Here is a 19,459-nt window from a genome sequence, read left to right on the forward strand (position 1 = left end):
TGCTTCGCTAGCTGGAGGTACAGTCAGTCTTCTCGGAGAAACCAAGTGCAATAGTGATAGAGTCAAGAACAAGCAGTCAGCTTTTCTTTTTGGACATCCTACTGCCAAACTAGAGAGTATTTTTGGACATCATAGGCATGTTCATAGTCAGCTTAGCTCAGAAGCTTTGCTTTACTAGGATTTGTTTTTGCCATAACTGCATTAGGCATCATCTCAGATGAGAGATTGGGTCTCAAAACCTTGCTGAAACCAGTCTTAGCTGGATGGCTGGTCTTCCAGCCTGGTCATTTCAGAATGGTTTGACCACTTCATTAGCTGGAAGACCACACCAGGCTGGGAGACCTGCTATGCCCAGCTTAAATCAGCATAGACTGGATTTAGCAGTCTTTTTTTTCCAGCAGGGAACCCATAGAACTTACTGTGTAGCAGCATTTTGGGCATCATAAACATGTTCAGAGGGATTTCAGATAAAGAAACTCCAAAACCTAGTGAGCTACCTATTTATACGGCATTGCTGGACGTCGTATGCGCATCAAGAGTCTGCTCGGCTCAAAACCGTAGCTAGATAGCAACTGGCAACAGTGTAACTCGAGCATAACCACAAATCATCTCAGCTAGGAGACAGTCTCAAAACCAAGGGAACTGAAGATGTAGCAGCAGTTTGGGCAGCATAAACATGTTCAGAGTCAATTCAGCTCAAAACATCAAGTTGCTTTCCAAGACAGCATTTATGGCCGAATTGTAAGTGATCTGAACTGAGATCATTTGTCTCAAAATTTTAGTTTTTTGGACACCTTAAGTGTGTGTTGTTTTAGTGTTGTAGTATATTAATATGTTGAATTAGCTTTTATATATATTTAGTTTTATTAGGATAGACATACAAAGAATACAGCAGCCCATCACACAAATAAATTCTGTTGTCCCCTGGTCATTCCCAACCTTACTGAGGCATTAGAGGACTATTTTAGTGTCTGTATGTATTGTGAAAAATGCTATTCAATTGTAGTTTTAGACTTCATTCAGCATAAATTTAATGACTTTTAAACAATTTTTTCTATTAATCTTAACCTATTTATTTAGACTTCTAGTAGTAAACCACTGTGACTTAAAACCAAGCAAATCTAGTATATGTTAGTATAACTTATTTACTACATCAGATCATTCGTGGGTTACGGAGTGATTAAAAGTTTCAAATGTACTTAGAATATGTATTGAAAAATTAATTTTTTGCAAAGAATCTGTTCAGTGACTAATTATGTGGTTTAGAAATGCATTGCTCTTACAAAACACAGCAACAAAATCAAGAATCGGACATTTATTCTGACAACAGTAAAAAAACACATTTATGACAATAAAAACCTCAGCAGACAAACACAATCAAACACATACAGAGCCTCTCACAGTGAAACAGATAAATTATCTCCCAAACATAAACTGTTCAACTTTGCTAAATCATATAGTAACCTGTTTGTTTCTCATTTGAAGTCTCCAATAAACCCTCATCCTAGATCTTACACACTCAGACAAAAAGCTGTCACTGGGGTGGTACCTGTTCAAAAAAAATACAAATATGTACATTTAGGTCCCGAAATGTACATTTTAGGTACTAATATGTATGTATATAAGGTACAAATGTACGTTTTGAAAGGGTTTCGCCCCGGTGACAGTTTTTGTACCTTTTTTCTAAGAGTGTAGTTGTGTATGTCAAATACAAAACATAACCCAACTGGCTATCAGGGAGACGTTGCACGCTGTCCCAACACGTCCAGCTCTTAATCCTTCAGATTTAATACATGACTGGAGGTAGTTCTGTGAGATCCAGACCTCCTGAGTTGACTATTACAGAAAACCCTCCCAGCGGAGGTGTTAAAAGATGGGAGAAACAGTCTCATTCTAGAAGGACTTGCTATGTTTTACTCTCTTCTTTTAGTCCTCTCCATGCGAGCAAGCACTCTCCACCTCAGCGATGGTTTTTGGGGTGTCTGCAGATAGGACGAGGGGTCCCCCGTGTTCTCGGATCACCACGTCATCCTCAATTCGCACCCCAAGACCCCGAAATCGCTCTGGACATGAGCTTTCGTCCTCACTGATGTACAGTCCTGCGTGAAAGGAGCAAGAGATGAAAGTTTAGAGCTTCCGTTTTGTTTTTTGCAGTACAGCTCAAGTGCTGAGAAGTTGAATGTTACTTTGACCAGTATGCCACGGTTCTGTGAAAATTACAGTGCATTCAAGATACAGGCCTGCGGTTTGTTAGTATTATTATTATTTTTCTAACATGGTGCTGTATGCATGTCCCCAACAAGTGCAGGTTTCAAAACATCTCTATTGGGACTCAAAGTGCAAAACAAGACTACATCGCTCTGATTGTAAGCAGCAAATCAAGTGCCCGGTGGAGTGTGTTCCAACATGCATTCAGATGACTTACGTCTCATTACGATTTTAGTTCAGCTAGTCCAGCCAATGTATTTTTTTGACTGACTAAGTTATCGTTCCACAGCGTGTTTTTTGAGGGCTAACTTCGTGACATATTAAAACTGAAGAAAAAGCAAAAGCTAAACATAACACATATCTTTGGAAAGCTGAGATTCCTGTGATTATAATGATGCATACCACTCTAACCCTAACCCATACAATCAACATAGCATGTACAATCAGTGTCTTTGTCAGACCTCCAAAAGAGGACACGACTAGAAATCAGTGGTTAAGTTGTATTTACAACACTGTTCCAGAACAGTTCAACCCAAATATTCAGATGATGTGCAGCGCATTTTGCGGAGGATGAGGATTGTTTCCTGTGAGAATAGCCTACAATGCCGGTGTCAGTTTCTATAAAGTGGGGTAATTCCAACTTTGCAAGACAGTCTGGTGCTTCGGACTCACAGTCTGTAAGTACATTTTCATATGTAAAGGATTTGAAACTTGTGAATCCATTAGAAGACAGAATCACGATTCATATATGTACAGTTTTTTACGTGCACCCCTAGTTTTCTCTTCCTCTTTATTGCTTCTCTAAAGCAGCACAACATGGCCTCGCCCCCTTTGTTGTGTGTTCCCGGGGGCGGGGTTTATCATCATTTAACACACAACGGAACAAGCAAGAAGCACTTTTTAGTCACTAAACAGCCATAATTTTAAACATTAAACTGCCAGAATTTTAAAAGACTATATCTCCGTTTGCATTGAACTTTCAGCCCTGCAACTTTGCAGATATTGTTTATGCGCAAACTGCAACATTACACACTAACTAACATTAAAAAAGTTAAAATCGCAATCAACCACCCCTTTAACATTTCCATCACACGCTTGAAGTATTCGGCCAATCACAACGCACTGGACAGCTGGCCAATCAGAGCACACCTCGCTTTTCAGAACGATGAGCTTTGTAAAAAAAAAAACACGTTTCAGAAAGGTGGGGCATAAAGGAGCAATAATAATGTACAGTATGTGGAAAATAATGTGTTTTTTGAACCTTAAACCACATAAACACATTGCAAAACACCAAATACACAAAATAATGTTCTTTTTAGCAACACCATAATGACCCCTTTAATATTTTATATACTATTATAGTTTTAAATATATAACAGCTAATTCAAAGTATTTTCAGTTTTAGTAATTTTGTTTTGTCATTTTTATTAGTTTTTTTATTATTATTATTTCGTTTTATTATTATTATTTAGTTTTAGTACGTTCAGTGCTTATCTATTTATCTAATATTTGTTTTATTTCAGCTTTATTTTAATTAACAACAATGCTTTAACAGTTTCAGATGAGAATAACAACACAAGAGAGAATGGCTTTCTATTTTTATCTTTAAATGATTATTTATTTTAATTTGTGATGGCAAAGCATAATTTTCAGCAGCCATTATACAGTAAACAAACACTGTTACCTCGACCTTGTTATTAAGAAATCTTTCCAATGTTCAAATTTGCTACTCAAGAAACTTCCCTCATTTTTAGCACAGTGGAAAATGATTGTGCTGCTCAATGAACTGTGGAAATTACAAAACGGTTGCTGGAGTATTGAGTACACCTGCATTTCTTGCAAGTCGCCATACTTTCAAGTCCAACATTTTCTAGAATCTCATCAGTCTGTTGTTGTTTTGGGGGGTGAAGGTTACTCTATGCAAGGAAAAAGCCACATCCGATACCAGAGAATAAAATGAAAAGAATAGAATGGACAATATTAAATGGTTAATTTTTATTGTGGACGGATACATTTAGGTTAGAGGCGCTGTTCATATTGTAAAGTCCATGAGAAGCAACCTACAACTCAATCACAAAAGCATGAGATGGAACTTAATTTATTTTTTGAATAAAAGTGATCTTTACCTGGCTCTATTGTGATCACCATGCCAGGCTGCAGCGGTTGTGAACGGGACAGCTCAGGAGTGTCATGAACATCCATGCCCAGGTAGTGACCCACATGATGGGGGCAAAACTGACGAGCAGCCTAAGGGGGGGGGGGGGGGGGAACGAGACAGGCAGACATCCATTGAGAAAAAACAACTGTAATGTGATTATAATGCATGTTACAGCGAGTGAAACAGATGAAAACCTGCATGTGAGGAACCTGGCTTCATAAACTCGCTGCATTGAAAGTGAAATGGTGCTTTTTTGGCAGTGTGGCACTTTACATACGCTATAAGTGGGTCAGATCTTTGCCATTTAAATTGGGCAGAAAGTCTTAGAGTCATTTCCCAACCACAGAGCTTTAGGGAAGTTCAATTAAATAAATAAAGAATGCTTCAAATTCTTGGTGTTTCAGCACTGTGAAGCAGAATCTCAGGTTGGTGTGACAAGCCAGTGATACATTTTACAGTATATTCATGCTTGGAGAATTGCAATCGATTACAAACAAGCAAGAATTAGTTGCATTTGGCATTAATGATGTAAAAACTGGAACAATGCAATGAGCGTCTGTTTCTTCTATGTATACACAGAAATTAAAAAAAAGTGCGGACCAATCCAGATATTAAATGAATAAACAGGCTAAATTTATTCTTTTCTTACACAAAACGACCATATTAATTTTTTCAAATCTACTGTTGAAGGCAGCAAATTCGTTAGAAATGTGCTGCTTAAATGTGTGTTCCTGTGGTTCTTTACTAAATGAATTTAAAGATGCAATGAAAGATGAATAAAGATGAATCTTGGAAGTTTTAGCATGCTGAATGTTACTGTAATACGTTTAGAACAGCAAAACTCTCTCTGCCAAGTTTTATCTCTAAAACACAACAACATAAAAATAAGAAATACTGTTCAAAAGTTTGAGGTTGGTGAGATTTTTAAAGGTTACTGAAAGAAGTCTCTTATGCTCACCAAGGCTGCATTTATTTGATTAAAAGTACAGTAAAAACTATGGCGATATTTTTGTTGCTTTTTTCCAAATAAATACATTATGATCTACAAGTAAATCTTAGGACTGGGTTCACAGACAGGGCTTAGATTAAACCAGCATTAAGCCTTAGTTAAATTGGGACATTTAAGTAGTTTTATTTTATTTTTTATAAATGTGCCTTAGGAAAAAAAAAAAAAAAAAAAAAAAAAACAGTTTTTTGCTTTAGATATGCCAGTGCAGGTTGCTTTTAGTTAAGATGGCTCAAAAATGCATGTTAGTCTGGGACTAGGTTTAAGCCTTGTCTGTGAAAACGGGCATTAGAGTTTCACAAACATGAATTGAATTCACAAATAAATAAAATGAGACGCAAACACAATCACAAATATCTTTATGTTTCAAACACAACTTTGCCTGGCATTCCTTTGCAGATTGCTTCCTGTTCATTTGTGAATGGCTTTCTGTGCTTTTGCAGATCGCTGCACGCATTTGTGGATTCTGAAACATTTCTAGCATCAAGACGCTGACAATAAATAAATGCGTGGACTCCACCCACCGTCTGTCAAGCCAATCTGATAACAACCACATATTGCTGACCAATCGTAGCACGTTCTAGCAATAGCCAATCACATTTTGCTTTAAAATCAGGGTGGTCTCGTCCTGAAATAACTTCATTCATCTGCATTGGCTCAAATAAGGAAATATAAGGGCTGCAAAATTGGTACAATAAAAGATGTCTAAAATTGGATTTCGTTAGACCATTAGACTGTGTATCAAGCCAAGCCACAGTGTTATATTTTACGTGCCTTTGAAAATGCCAGAGAAACAGCACTTTAAATCATGGCTATGGGAACAATGCTATACTGGATATACTGGAAGAGTCATGTTATTCAAGATGGAAACAAAATGGTCAATAACTGGATTCAACCTCATGATAAACATCAGGTTTGTGTAATAGGTTAAATTAGTCACACAACAGCCAACTTAACAGCGTTTTCCATTTTTTCAGTCAAGCTGTTTAAATGAAGTACATGAGCAGCAATGTGGATCTAATGATGTATAAAGCATTATACATAATATTTTCAGACATTTATTAAAAGTATAACAAAGTTATTGCCATTGTCATTAAATGTGTTGCAGGTGTGTTGAAATCAAGTGCATATAAATGTAAAACAAGAGATATTTATTGGTTGAAAACCCTTGATCACACAAACAATATTTCATATGAATCAGACTTACTAGTTTTGATTGTAAAAGTAACTTAACAGTAGGCTATCCCAGGTTTTTATTTACATGGTCCACTTACAATGTCACGCAGTGCTGTAAACTGCAACTGGACGCATCAAAGCAGATGTTTGAATCATTTGTGCTTCATCGTGCCGCGCCTCGTCCAGTATAGACTGTATGGCTGATTATAATGATTTCGAGGATGCTCAGGATCTGTGAATGATCATAAGTTGTGTATAATCCTGAGTTTATCCTCATTCACTGATCCTGATGGAAAAATAAAGAAGCCAAACAGGGTTTTTTTTAACCACACAAACAGCACTTCAGCTCAATTTGAACGAAGTTTCCATAGAATGCAGTTCTTACAGGAGTGCAAATAAATGAATCTGATCTCACCCTGATTGTAAAGCAAAACTTGATTGGCTATAGCGAGAATGTGCTACGATTGGTCAGCAAAATGTAGCTGTTATCTGACTGGCTTGTGTAGATGGAGGGTGGCGTCTACCTATTTGAGGATTTGTCAGCGTCCTGATGCTAGAAATGTTTCAAAATCCACAAATGCGTGCAGTGATCTACAAATGCACAGGACGCGATTCACAAATGTACGCCAGGCAAAGTTGTGTTTGTAGAATAAAAATAATAGAATTTAATCAATGTTTGTTTGAGGATCTCTTTCTATTTATTTGTCAATATGTAAATTTTTTTGAAGATTTCTTTAAATTTATTTGTGGATCATAATCTATTTATTTGGAATTATGCAACAAAACACTTTCTTCGTAACATTATAAATGTCTACTTTATAAAAACTGTCATTTTTGATCAATAAAATGCATCCGTGCTAAATAAAAGTATTCATTTCTTTCCAAAAAAAATACAAATAAAATCTTACCGACTCCAAACTTTTAAACGGTAATATATATTTGATATATTGAGTAAATAACATCAGTTGTTTAATTTTTGGATTAACAATTTCCTCAAACCTGCGGTTCCCAAACTGGGGTGTACATACAGACCAGCAGGGGTCCGCGGGGGAATGCTTTTGATGATCTGTCTGCATTTTTTGAAGAGGCAAGTGAAAGAGAACTTTATTTGGCCGACCGGACAACTTTTCTAATCTAATTTAAACATCGAATTAGGGATAAGAACCAAAATTTCTGTTCTATTACACTTGGTGTAAACGGCAATTCATAATGGATAATCAATAGTAACAAGGTCGTGGCTGTTGAGACTCACATGAGACAATCTCATGGAGAACTCTAAACAAATTAACACAACTGCACACAGAAAAATTTAGTTTTTGTATTTATTACATATAGCCTAACCCAGGGATCTCCAACCCTGCTCCTGGAGAGCTACCGTCCTGCAGACTTCAGTTCCAACCCTGCTCCAACACACCTGTCTGTAATTATCAAGTAGCCCTGAACACCTTGATTAGCTGCTTCAGGTGTGTTTGGTTGGGGTTGGAGCTGAAATCTGCAGGACAGTAGCTCTCCAGGAGCAGGGTTGGAGACCCCTGGCCTAACCTAATTAATTAACATGACAAGACTTTAGCCTTCTACACACTGCAAGATTTTAGCAATCCTATAAGATCATAGCTGGTCACACTGTGCGACATGGATCTGATAAACTTGGGTACGACATGCATGTAGACTGTATGATGATGACACCTATTGACTTGTAGGCTACGACGCACGTTTCTATAGAAGAATAAAACGTCATTAGCATGTGTTAGTGGTAAACAAAAAGAGCATATTGAAACACACTTTGACAGTTGTAGTTTTTATGTGTGCTGAAAAAGTGGGAGCGGCGAAAGAGGAATGAATAAGAGCTTGAGGTAAGCAGTTTTATGTTTTAGCACCATGTCACGTTGATTTCATGTCGCATTTTTACTGGTTGGTCTGTAAACATGGGTTGTAACTGCAAACACATTGTGCGATGATCATGCTGAATTTCTGACACTGCCAGAAAATTATCGTAGGCTATCTTTGGTCGCAAGACTGTGACAACAGCCATCTTTGAACCTCTCTCACTGTACGACATAGGACCACCGATTAGGAGCCACGATCACAGATATCGCCACGATTGTTTCACGATGCCAGTCTTTCATCTGGGACAGCCGAAAATCGTGCAGTGTGTCTCGGGCTTTAGAGAGTGCAGTTTTCCCTGAAAATCAGTACGAATGTAAGTTCGTCACTGATTTTAAACAAAAAACGAGTAGTACTTCAAATGAGGAGTTAATATTAAGTGACATAGGGCATACGTTTTAGTACAATAATGTCAATGTTTTTGCTCGATTTGTTTAATGAAAATAGTTCCAAGCAAACTTATTAGCAGAACTGTTGCGCATCTCTGAGCAACACACAGTGGTGTTTTGTTACTGACTGATTCACAATTTTGAATTAATAATTTGAGTCAATGATTCAGTGTTCCATTCATAAAGACAGGCGCTTGCTTCATTCTTGAATGAATCAGCCGTCTGAACGAATCGTTTGAATGCCTCAATGACTCACTCATTAAGACATTCACTTGCTGCTGGCGGGTTACTTTCAAATTTAAAAGTAACATTTCATATTTGTAAAAAAAAAAAAAAAAAAAAAACCTGATGTAAAACACCACGGTCACAGCATTATTGTAATTTTGCAGTGTAAATGCATTCATGTTACATTTCATCTTCATTAAATTGTCTGTGTAAATGCATCTAAATTCCACTTCAGCTGCGTCTGTTTCTCCGGCAGTGGAAAAATTGGTTTTGTTAATACTGATTTCATTTGATTGGTAATAGCCCTACAGAGTCTTATTACATTAAGTGAAATTATTAATAAAATGTAAGAATTTGATATGAAAGATGACACATGTATTTTAATAAGACTAGGAGGAAATGCCCTTTTTATAGGCAAAAAAAAAGGACCTGGAAATCAATTCAAATAAATTTTAATATGCAGTAACTTTAGTCATATAAAATGTAATTTTCCAGCAACAATGTTGTGGCCAGTGAAAATGCTGAGTGGGTAGTAATTTTGGAAAACCACTAGCCACAGTGGCTGGTGAGCAAAAGAGTTACTGTCAAGCCCTGAATACAGTGAATACTTTGTATTTATACTTATATTGCAGTTAAAAATGTGATGTTTAACTGGAGTACGGTGGTAGGGGTGCTCGACATGTGTCAAACACTAGAAAGAGGTGCACGCTGCAAAAAGTTTGGGAACCACTTCCTTAAACAGCTAGCTTTTAAAACGGAGTACCTTCAGTGTGTCTGTATCACTCGTGCCTTGCGGGACGATCCCGAGCTCTTTGAGCTGCCGGGCCAACAGCGTGAGCATGGTGGAGTATATGTAGTCCAGACTGACGCCAGGATTGCACTGAGACAGACAGGACAACTGCACCTCCAACACGGCCTCATACAGCTCTCTCTGAGCAGGACTGAACCTGGACACGGCACACGGAGCTGACTGATCACTTACTAATAGCACAAAATTAAAGCTACATTATGAGACAATGAGAGATCTGTTGAAAACAGACTTACTTTCCATTCACCGGCCAAGTGCGTGTGATGTCGCTCACATAACCAAAATATTCACAGCCACCATCCAACAAGACCATTTCTCCATCCTGAGAAAAATAAGAAAGCATTAAAAAAAAAAAAGCAATATTCAAATATTGTGATATTTTTGTCTAGATCACCCAGTCCTATGACATTGTGTATACTGTACATCTGCCTTGTAAAAACTCAACACAGACACAATAGTGATGCACCAAAATTAATTTTTTACCAAAACACTAAAACCGATATTAATATCGATACTGATATTAATATAAAAAAATATATCAAATGTATTTAATAAATCAACACTCAAATAAATCCTGAGGGACGCAAGTCAGTTTTTATGTTGCCGTTTTAATAACAATTATGTTTCTACTCTACTATTGTTGTCAAAATATAAACATTTAAATGGTGGCTTTAATAGAAAAAAAATAATTTTAAATAATATAGTCAAAAGGTTAAGAAAAAATCTTATAAATATGTAAAACAGTGCATATAGTTAGCAAAATGTTCCTCTCTAGAGTTTCTAACATGTTTATGGTTATTGAATGGCTCCTAAAGGGTAAATATTGTTTACAAGCTGGTTTATTATGAAACACTGATTAAGTGATTACATGAGGCATGATACATTTCAGCAAGCTGTACCGTTCTTTCAACATGCCTTCTGATGTTCATTCGTGTTTATTTGGTGTTATAACTAGTAGTAAAGAGAAGATCAGTTGTGACTAAAGCGATCGGTCACGTCACATTAAAGAGCGCTAACAGAGCTGAAATAGACACTGACAGTAAAAATGCTAATTACACGTCATGGTTTCAGTCAATGATTTTGGGCCTCCAGAACTATTTGTGCCGAAATTATTGAAAAATCAGCTTCAAATTTTTGGGTGCTAAAATTTTAGTGCATCACTAGCAAACAAAGTTTTCATATACATGCTGCTTACAAACCGGAGTATAAACAGACTACAGAATTACAGTTTCCTACTGAATCTTTTCTAGACTCCCACTCTTAGAAAAAATGGCCCAGTAGTGATTATGAGTGCGTTTGTACTTTACCTTCACTATTTGATTATTATTGATGTAATGAAGTGTGTTGGCTCGGTTTCCACCAGCAACCACGGGAGGATATGCGAGGAAGTTCGCGCCATGAGCACGGCATTCAAAATCAAACTGTACGGAAGAGCAAAATGGCAAACAGAGGAGAGAAGAAAGAGAAAGGAAGAAAGAAGGCACAGATGTTAGTCAGCATGTGGGCTGGACACACTAACATGTGACTCTCCGAGAGCCTGCTGACGTCACTTTGATTCTGTGGTACACTTTCAGTTCTTAGACGGTCCATTACCTCTGCATTGGCCAAAAGCCAAACAATGACAACCTTGTATAGTAATTCTACCCCAGAGCTACAAAAAACTTCTGAAAGGCTTAAAAATAACTGTCACTTTCTGCTACATAAGAATATATATACACAAGTGTTTCTTCAACTGTTAGCAGTCTTAGATTGTCTTTTTCAGGCTCCAACTAATTAATTTGTCCACTAACATTTTTATTAAATTACAATTGCAGGTCAGTATATTCACGTAGTTGTCAAAATTAATGTACAGCGTGTGTTTTATAATGGATGCTTGCTGAAGAACCTAGCTAATTTTACACAATGATTACAAAATGTGTCTAAAAAGGTTTTCATGTACTGAAAAATTAGCCTTATTAAACTATTATTTTTAAGCTTCTTTTTTTTCCTTCTGGGGCCTGAAATGGAGAAATTTGGGTCAATACTGCTAATTAAACAATATTTTGCTGAATGTGTTTTTGTGCTGGCGCCTTGTCTGGTTTAGGCCTGTCATGGATAAATAAAGATAACAATAAAACCACCAGTAGGTCGCAGCAAATGCCTGTTTTAATAAATGATTTATTGAATCATTCACATCAAACGATTTGTTCAAAACGGCTGATTCGATTAGAAACTAAACAAGTGAATGGACCGTTTTATCACTGGCTCACATGATTCGTTCAAAAACAGATTAATTCAAGGAATGAAACAGCGTTGCTCTACACTGATGTATAAAATTATAATATTTATGTGGTGATATTCAGAAAAGTACACTGCTTGTGCAATGGATATAAAAACATAAAAACTCATACATGGGTATTTTTTCTTTCATTGCTTGAATTATAAGGGCATTCTAATTGTATTCCAACAGGCTTCATCAAGCAGTGAACGCTTCTGGACTCTCAAGATGTGTTTTTGTTTGTTTTTTGCAAAGTCTGTGACATACTCGTCAGCTCTCCAATCGTCTCTCAGTCCCTCACAGTCACACATACAGCACAATGACATTCTGTCAGGGGAATGTCTTAAATTATAATCAGGCATAAATCATACCTTCTGTTGTCTTCTTTTTAAAGAAAATCAAAAGTTGCGCTTGAACCATTGTGCATGAAAAATTACAGAAACTTGGTTCAGCTTGTGGCCGCTTGTTACAGAAACGAGTTCTGATTGGCCAATCCCCATTATTTAGTTCGTGAATTATCATATGTAGAGAATTTTAACATTTAATTTGCACAATAAATTTTACATAATACACAACATTATTAATCTAAAGGGGATGGTGGTTTCACGGGGGGATGATTTTTGTCATTTTTTTCCACCAGGGGGATGCCACCCCCCTCTTAATTTCGAGCCCTGTATAATAATATATAATATACAACAAGGTACAGGTTGCAAAACACTAAATCTTTTGTTTAAATGGACTGTTTATGTGTGTTTGCATGATTTTAGTCCCTCTGCTCACCTTTGCATAGAGAACTGCCTCATCAATGTCTCCTCTTGACATGGCCATCGTCTTCTTAAATGCCTGAAGATAAACACTCGGCTCAATACAATGCACGTTTGACCTACGTCAAGTCCCTTATAACTGAAATGATCAATTCACTCAGACTTTACACAAACACCTTCCTTTCCTTAACCTAGCGAAGTCACCCAAGATGACCCAAACCTTCATTTAAAGTAATTTGCCACAACATATGGTACTATTATTACATGACATTCATTACCTGGGCAGTGATCCGTCCTGCCTCCTTCATCAGAGCGACCTCTGCTGGGCTCTTAATGGCTCTGAGGGAATGAGTGAGGGGTCGGAGAGACTTCGTCAGCTGTCCTCCTTCCAATAGGGGGCACACATGAGTCTGGTGTAACCGCGGATGGCAAGGCTGAGAGCTGTCATACCATATAGTTCCTCCTAAGAGAATAAAAAGTTAAGATGCTGATGCAAATGTAAACCTTGGATACACGTAAATGTAAATGTATGTTCGTTTTTTTACCCTTCAAGGCTTTTAGCACCACACCCAGCTCCTCTGTGCTGTGAACCCACTCTAGACCCTTTAAAGCAGCTGCCCCATCTTTCCCCAAGCGAGGGCCGTCCCAAAGCTCTCGTGCCGGGTCTCGCCGTGGGACAAATAACACGGCCTGGTCCGGCTTACCCGATCCGTACATCACCAGTGCGCTGTCCGGCTCCATAATTCCTGTCAGGTACAGGAAGTCCTGGTTCTGGTGGAACGGGTAAGGGATGTCATTGGTCATGTAGCGAATGGGATGCGATAGGACGATGACAATGTGGGAGGAGTTTGAAGAGGCTCCAGAACCTGTTAGCCGCTCCGCCTGCATCTCGATCAGACACGCCAAGCGCTGCCGCCGAAACTCAAACTCTGTCTGGGTGAGACCTGGCGTCACCTCACCTATGAGACCAAGACATTTGCAAAAATTATTAAACAACCCAGAGCAACCCATTTTATTTTACATAATGTGATATACACTGCAGTGCAAATGTTTGGGATCAGTAATTTTTATTTTATTTATTTTTGATAGAATTTGTTACTTTTATTCAGTAAGAATACATTAAATTGCTCAAAGGTTACAGTAAAGATATTTATAATGTTACGAAAGATTTCTATTTTGATAAATGCTGGTCTTTTGAACTTTCTGTTAATCAAATCATTCTTTAAAAATGTATCATTTCCATAAACATTAAGAAGCACAACTGCTTTCAACATTGATAATAATAAATGTTTCTTGAGTATCAAATCAGCATATCAGAATGATTTCTGAAGGATCGTGTGACACTGAAGACTGGAGTAATGATGCTGAAAATTCAGCTTTGATCACAGGAATAAATTTAATCGTCAAATATATTAAAATAGAATACAGTTATTTTAAATTGTAATAATATTACACAATTTTCCTGTATTTTTGATCAAATAAATGCAGCCTTGGTGTGCATAAGAGACTTCAAAAACAAAAAAGATTTGTAAAGGCTTTATTATCTACAACAGTATTATCTAAAACAAGGGCTAAATAGCTATTTTACTCTATAAACCAATAGCCTGCATGGCCTGAATAACATCAGATAAAAATGAAAGTTGTTTCAGAGGTGAAGCAAGCCGTTACATTTTAGTTAAATATTACAAACACATTTTTTTTGTCTTGTGCACAATCAATTGTTCGCAATAAGACCAAGAATATACATTGGATTTTATGTCTAAGAACTGAAAAGGAGACTAATCTTGTTCTCTCTCACCATATCCGATGAGGTGAGGGTGTGTGTATGGGCTTGGCTGTCCCAGGTATCTCTGAGGAACTTTCTTGGTTTTCCATCCTCCAGTTTTCACGGACACATTCCTGCACGGACACCACACAGACCCTGTAAAACAAACCACAGCTACAGTTAACTGTATTTGCAACTCATTTTACTTCCGCAATTTGATGTACACTACTGTTCAAAACTTTGAGGTCATTTATTTGATCAAAAATACAGTAAAAACAGTAATCTCATAAAACACAAATTGTGAAATAACTTTTCTATTTTAATATATTTTTATATAATAATGTTATGTAAAATGTAATGTTATTTAATGTTAACTGATACATGCTATGATGAGGTCAGGGTGGTGAATGGTAATTTCCCATGCAAATTTATTCATCAATGCCTAATCATAAACATCATATTAATCCTGGTTTTTGATATGGAAAAAGAAACAGCTTGTGCATCCTAGTACAACGCTTTTCTTTACACACATCAGCAGCAGCAAGCTTCCTGACTCAAGTACTCAGCTATGAGTTAAATTAATACACTGCACTGAAAGCCAGATCCGCTAACAAGTGAGTATAACTATAATGCCTTACCTGGACTCCAGTGAGCGCGAGTCACGCGCTGGACGGCGGCTCTCAGTACACCGCTGCTGGAGGGCAACATTGTCGCAAGCACGCGAGATTCCTGACCAGCTGCACTGATCCGCCAACTCTCAGCATGAGGCAGAATAAGTTCGAACAAACGTGTTCAATTAAAAATACATAAACCGAAATGATTTCGGATTGTTAACCTAAAGGTAACATTCTGAAGGAATAAAGCACACGTAAGCGTTCCCTCTTAACTCATACAGCTGTGAGCATGATCGCGTGGAAGGTGACAGTGTCACTCCCATGTAAGACCCTGAGCTCCCGCCTCCTATTGGTGGCCTGAGAGCGACTCCAGCGCTCTGATTGGACAGCTCTGTTATGACAGCTACAATCTGCGACTCTGAATGATGGAGGACCTTTATTTTCTTCTTTCTTTTTTCTTTTTTTTAGCTGCGGGCTCTTTGATCGCACCCTGGTGGCTGGCTGCAGTACATTCATAAACCCCGCCCTCTCTATGTAAACGAATAAGTCAAAATAAAAAACTAAATTACACTTCCAATACAAATTTCAGAGCTTCGAGAGGAGATTGAAGATATAACCAACTATTAATTTTCGATTTCTGTTATGTCACACCGATAAAATGAGTTGTTAAGCAGTAAACTGTACTAACCGACCTACAGGATCTGATGGATCACTGAGATTTTTTGGTATCTAATAAATGTTATTAGATAAGATAACACGCCTAACGTTAGCCATGACGAGAAAAGGGAGGTGATCGTTATCTGGCAATTACTAATTCTTTTTATGGGTATAAAATAATAATTAGGAAGACAAAACTAATGATAGCCTACTCTAATTAATCGAGTCTGTCTGCAATCGATCTAGTTAGCTGATTTAAAATGGCAGGAACGTTTCTGACATTTTAGAGTTGTTTCTCGTGGCATATTAAACTAAATATCATGACCACACATTGTGGTAAACTAGTTTGGTCATTTTAAATATTTTAAAAAAGAGTTTGGGTGGGAGTTTGATTCTGCGGTTCCACCGCACAACACTACTGCGCAGACTCTGGCTCCAAACAAATTTCTACTGCGCAGACTCTGGCTCCAAACGAATCTCTACTGCGCAGACTCTGGCTCCAAACAAATCTGCGCAGACTCTGGCTCCAAACAAATCTGCGCAGACTCTGGCTCCAAACGAATCTCTACTGTGCAGACTATGGCTCCAAACGAATCTCTACTGCGCAGACTCTGCCACCAAACAAACCCCTACCCCAAATAATCCACCACCGTACAAATCTGCGCAGACTCTGGCTCCAAACGAATCTCTACTGGCTCCAAACGAATCTCTACTGCGAAGACTCTGGCTCCAGATGAATCTGTACTGCGAAGACTCTGGCTCCAAACGGATCTCTACTGCGAAGACTCTGGCTCCAGATGAATCTGTACTGCGAAGACTCTGGCTCCAAACGGATCTCTACTGCACAGACTCTGACTCCAAATGAATCTCTACTACACAGACTCTGGCTCCAAACGAATCTCTACTTGACAGACTCTGGCTCCAAACGAATCTCTACTGAACAGACTCTGGCTCCAAACGAATCTCTACTACACAGACTCTGGCTCCAAATGAATCTCTACTGAACAGACTCTGGCTCCAAACAAATCTCTACTGGGCAGACTCTGGCTCCAAACGAATCTGCGCAGACTCTGGCTCCAAATAAATCTGCGCAGACTCTGGCTCTAAACGAATCTCTACTGCGCAGACTCTGGCTCCAAACAAATTTCTACTGCGCAGACTCTGGCTCCAAATGAATCTCTACTGCGCAGACTCTGGCTCCAAACGAATCTCTACTGCACAGACTCTGGCTCCAAACGAATCTCTACTGCGCAGACTCTGGCTCCAAACGAACCTCTACTGCGCAGACTCTGGCTCCAAATGAACCTCTACTGCGCAGACTCTGGCTCCAAACTAACCTCTACTGCACAGACTCTGGCTCCAAACGAATCTCTACTGCGCAGACTCTGGCTCCAGATGAATCTGCACAGACTCTGGCTCCAGATGAATCTGCACAGACTCTGGCTCTAAATAAATCTGCACAGACTCTGGCTCTAAATAAATCTGTGCAGACTCTGGCTCCAAACGAATCTCTACTGTGCAGACTCTGGCTCCAAACGAATCTCTACTGCGCAGACTCTGGCTCCAAACGAATCTCGCAGACTCTGGCTCCAAACGAATCTCTACTGCGCAGACTCTGGCTCCAGATGAATCTGCACAGACTCTGGCTCCAAATAAATCTGCGCAGACTCTGGCTCTAAGCGAATCTCTACTGTGCAGACTCTGGCTCCAAACGAATCTCTACTCCGCAGATTCTGGCTCCAAACAAATCTCTACTGCGCAGACTCTGGCTCCAAACGAATCTCTACTGCGCAGACTCTGGCTCCAAACGAATCTCTACTGTTCAGACTCTGGCTTCAAACAAATCTGCGCAGACTCTGGCTCCAAATAAATCTCTACTGCGCAGACTCTGGCTCCAAACAAATCTGCGCAGACTCTTGCTCCAAACAAATCTCTACAGCGCACACTCTGGCTCTAAACGAATCTCTACTGTGCAGACTCTGGCTCCAAACAAATCTCTACTGTGCAGACTCTGGCTCCAAACAAATCTGCACAGACTCTGGCTCCAAACGAATCTCTACTGCGCAGACTCTGGCTCCAGATGAATCTGAACAGACTCTGGCTCCAGATGAATCTGCACAGACTCTGGCTCCAAATAAATCTGCGCAGACTCTGGCTCTAAATAAATCTGCGCAGACTCTGACTCTAAACTAATCTCTACTGTGCAGACTCTGGCTCCAAACGAATCTCTACTCCGCAGACTCTGGCTCCAAACGAATCTCTACTGCGCAGACTCTGGCTCCAAACAAATCTCTACTGTGCAGACTCTGGCTCCAAACGAATCTCTACTGCGCAGACTCTGGCTCCAAATGAATCTCTACTGCGCAGACTCTGGCTCCAGATGAATCTGAACAGACTCTGGCTCCAAATAAATCTGCGCAGACTCTGGCTCCAAACGAATCTCTACTCCGCAGATTCTGGCTCCAAACAAATCTCTACTGCGCAGACTCTGGCTCCAAACGAATCTGTACTGTGCAGACTCTGCCAAAAAAAAAACCCCAACTAAAAAAACCCTGCCCCAAAACAAACCCCTACTGCGCAGACTCTGGCTCCAAACAAATCTCTACTGAATAGACTCTGGCTAAAAACAAATCTCTACTGAACAGACTCTGGCTCCAAAAAAATACATCATTCACAGACTCTGACTCATTTACTCAAGATGGCAGCGGCCATACTGAGATCGTCCATCTTTTTTTTTGTCTATGGTATTAACAGTAAGAGAAAGAGTCATACGGACATCATCACAAGAGCTTATAAAAGCATTGCAAAATCTAAGTTAACAAAAATAACACTTTATCATCATAAAAACCATTCGTTTCTTTATTTTTGTGGCGATATTAAGAAACAAACATAATTTTTTACCATTTTTTTTACAGATTTATTATTTTAGTATTTGTTTTTGTTGTAATTTCATTGTTGTTTTGTTGTATTCTAGTGTTAGAGATATAAAATAAAACCTCTTGCTCCTACATATAGAGTTATGTATATTTTATGTATGTGAAATTTGCCTAAAAGATGTAACAATTTAACAAAATAATACTAACTTCACTGTGATATATGATAATTATGAAAAACAGAACAGTACATCTTCAAGATGTTTTTTTCTTTAATAAACAAGCAAATTTCCAAACAAAAGACAATTCCATGATCACAATAAGAATATGTAAAAATCATATACATTCCCAGAAGGAAATTGTTATATTTTTTTAAATAAACTTAAATCGGTCTTATAAATAGTAATTAAATATTTATGGGTATAGCAAAGGATTTCATACACATAATATCTTTCTGAAAAAGACTGATTGCATCAATTGTTATTCCTATGATTTTATATGCGAAGAGTAACATATCTGTGCAAGTCTCTTTCTTTTTTCTTTATAAACCACCGAACATTTTACAGTACTATAACAGAGAAGTGGGAGTAAAAAGAAAAAAAAAAAGCACATAAAAAGCAAAATAAACAGGTTAAACAGGTCTTATTCAAACAGTCCCTCAATGTACTGCCTAGT

General features: G+C 38.3%; 1 protein-coding gene across 1 annotated transcript; it reads right to left on the reverse strand.

Annotated features, from left to right (window-relative positions):
• Window positions 1-1,300: 1,300 nt before the first annotated feature.
• On the reverse strand, window positions 1,301-15,598 carry xpnpep3 (X-prolyl aminopeptidase 3, mitochondrial). Its single transcript, XM_042729092.1, has 10 exons — window positions 15,279-15,598; window positions 14,674-14,796; window positions 13,421-13,834; window positions 13,154-13,338; window positions 12,892-12,954; window positions 11,162-11,275; window positions 10,091-10,176; window positions 9,810-9,993; window positions 4,335-4,455; window positions 1,301-2,099 (listed from the first exon to the last, which is right to left on the reverse strand). The coding sequence occupies exons 1-10, from the start codon at window positions 15,346-15,348 to the stop codon at window positions 1,927-1,929; spliced, it is 1,533 nt and encodes a 510-aa protein (XP_042585026.1). The 5' UTR covers window positions 15,349-15,598; the 3' UTR covers window positions 1,301-1,926.
• Between the last annotated feature and the right edge of the window lie 3,861 nt (window positions 15,599-19,459).

This window comes from Cyprinus carpio, chromosome A3 (genome assembly GCF_018340385.1).
Source record: "Cyprinus carpio isolate SPL01 chromosome A3, ASM1834038v1, whole genome shotgun sequence".
Lineage (NCBI taxonomy): Eukaryota > Metazoa > Chordata > Actinopteri > Cypriniformes > Cyprinidae > Cyprinus > Cyprinus carpio.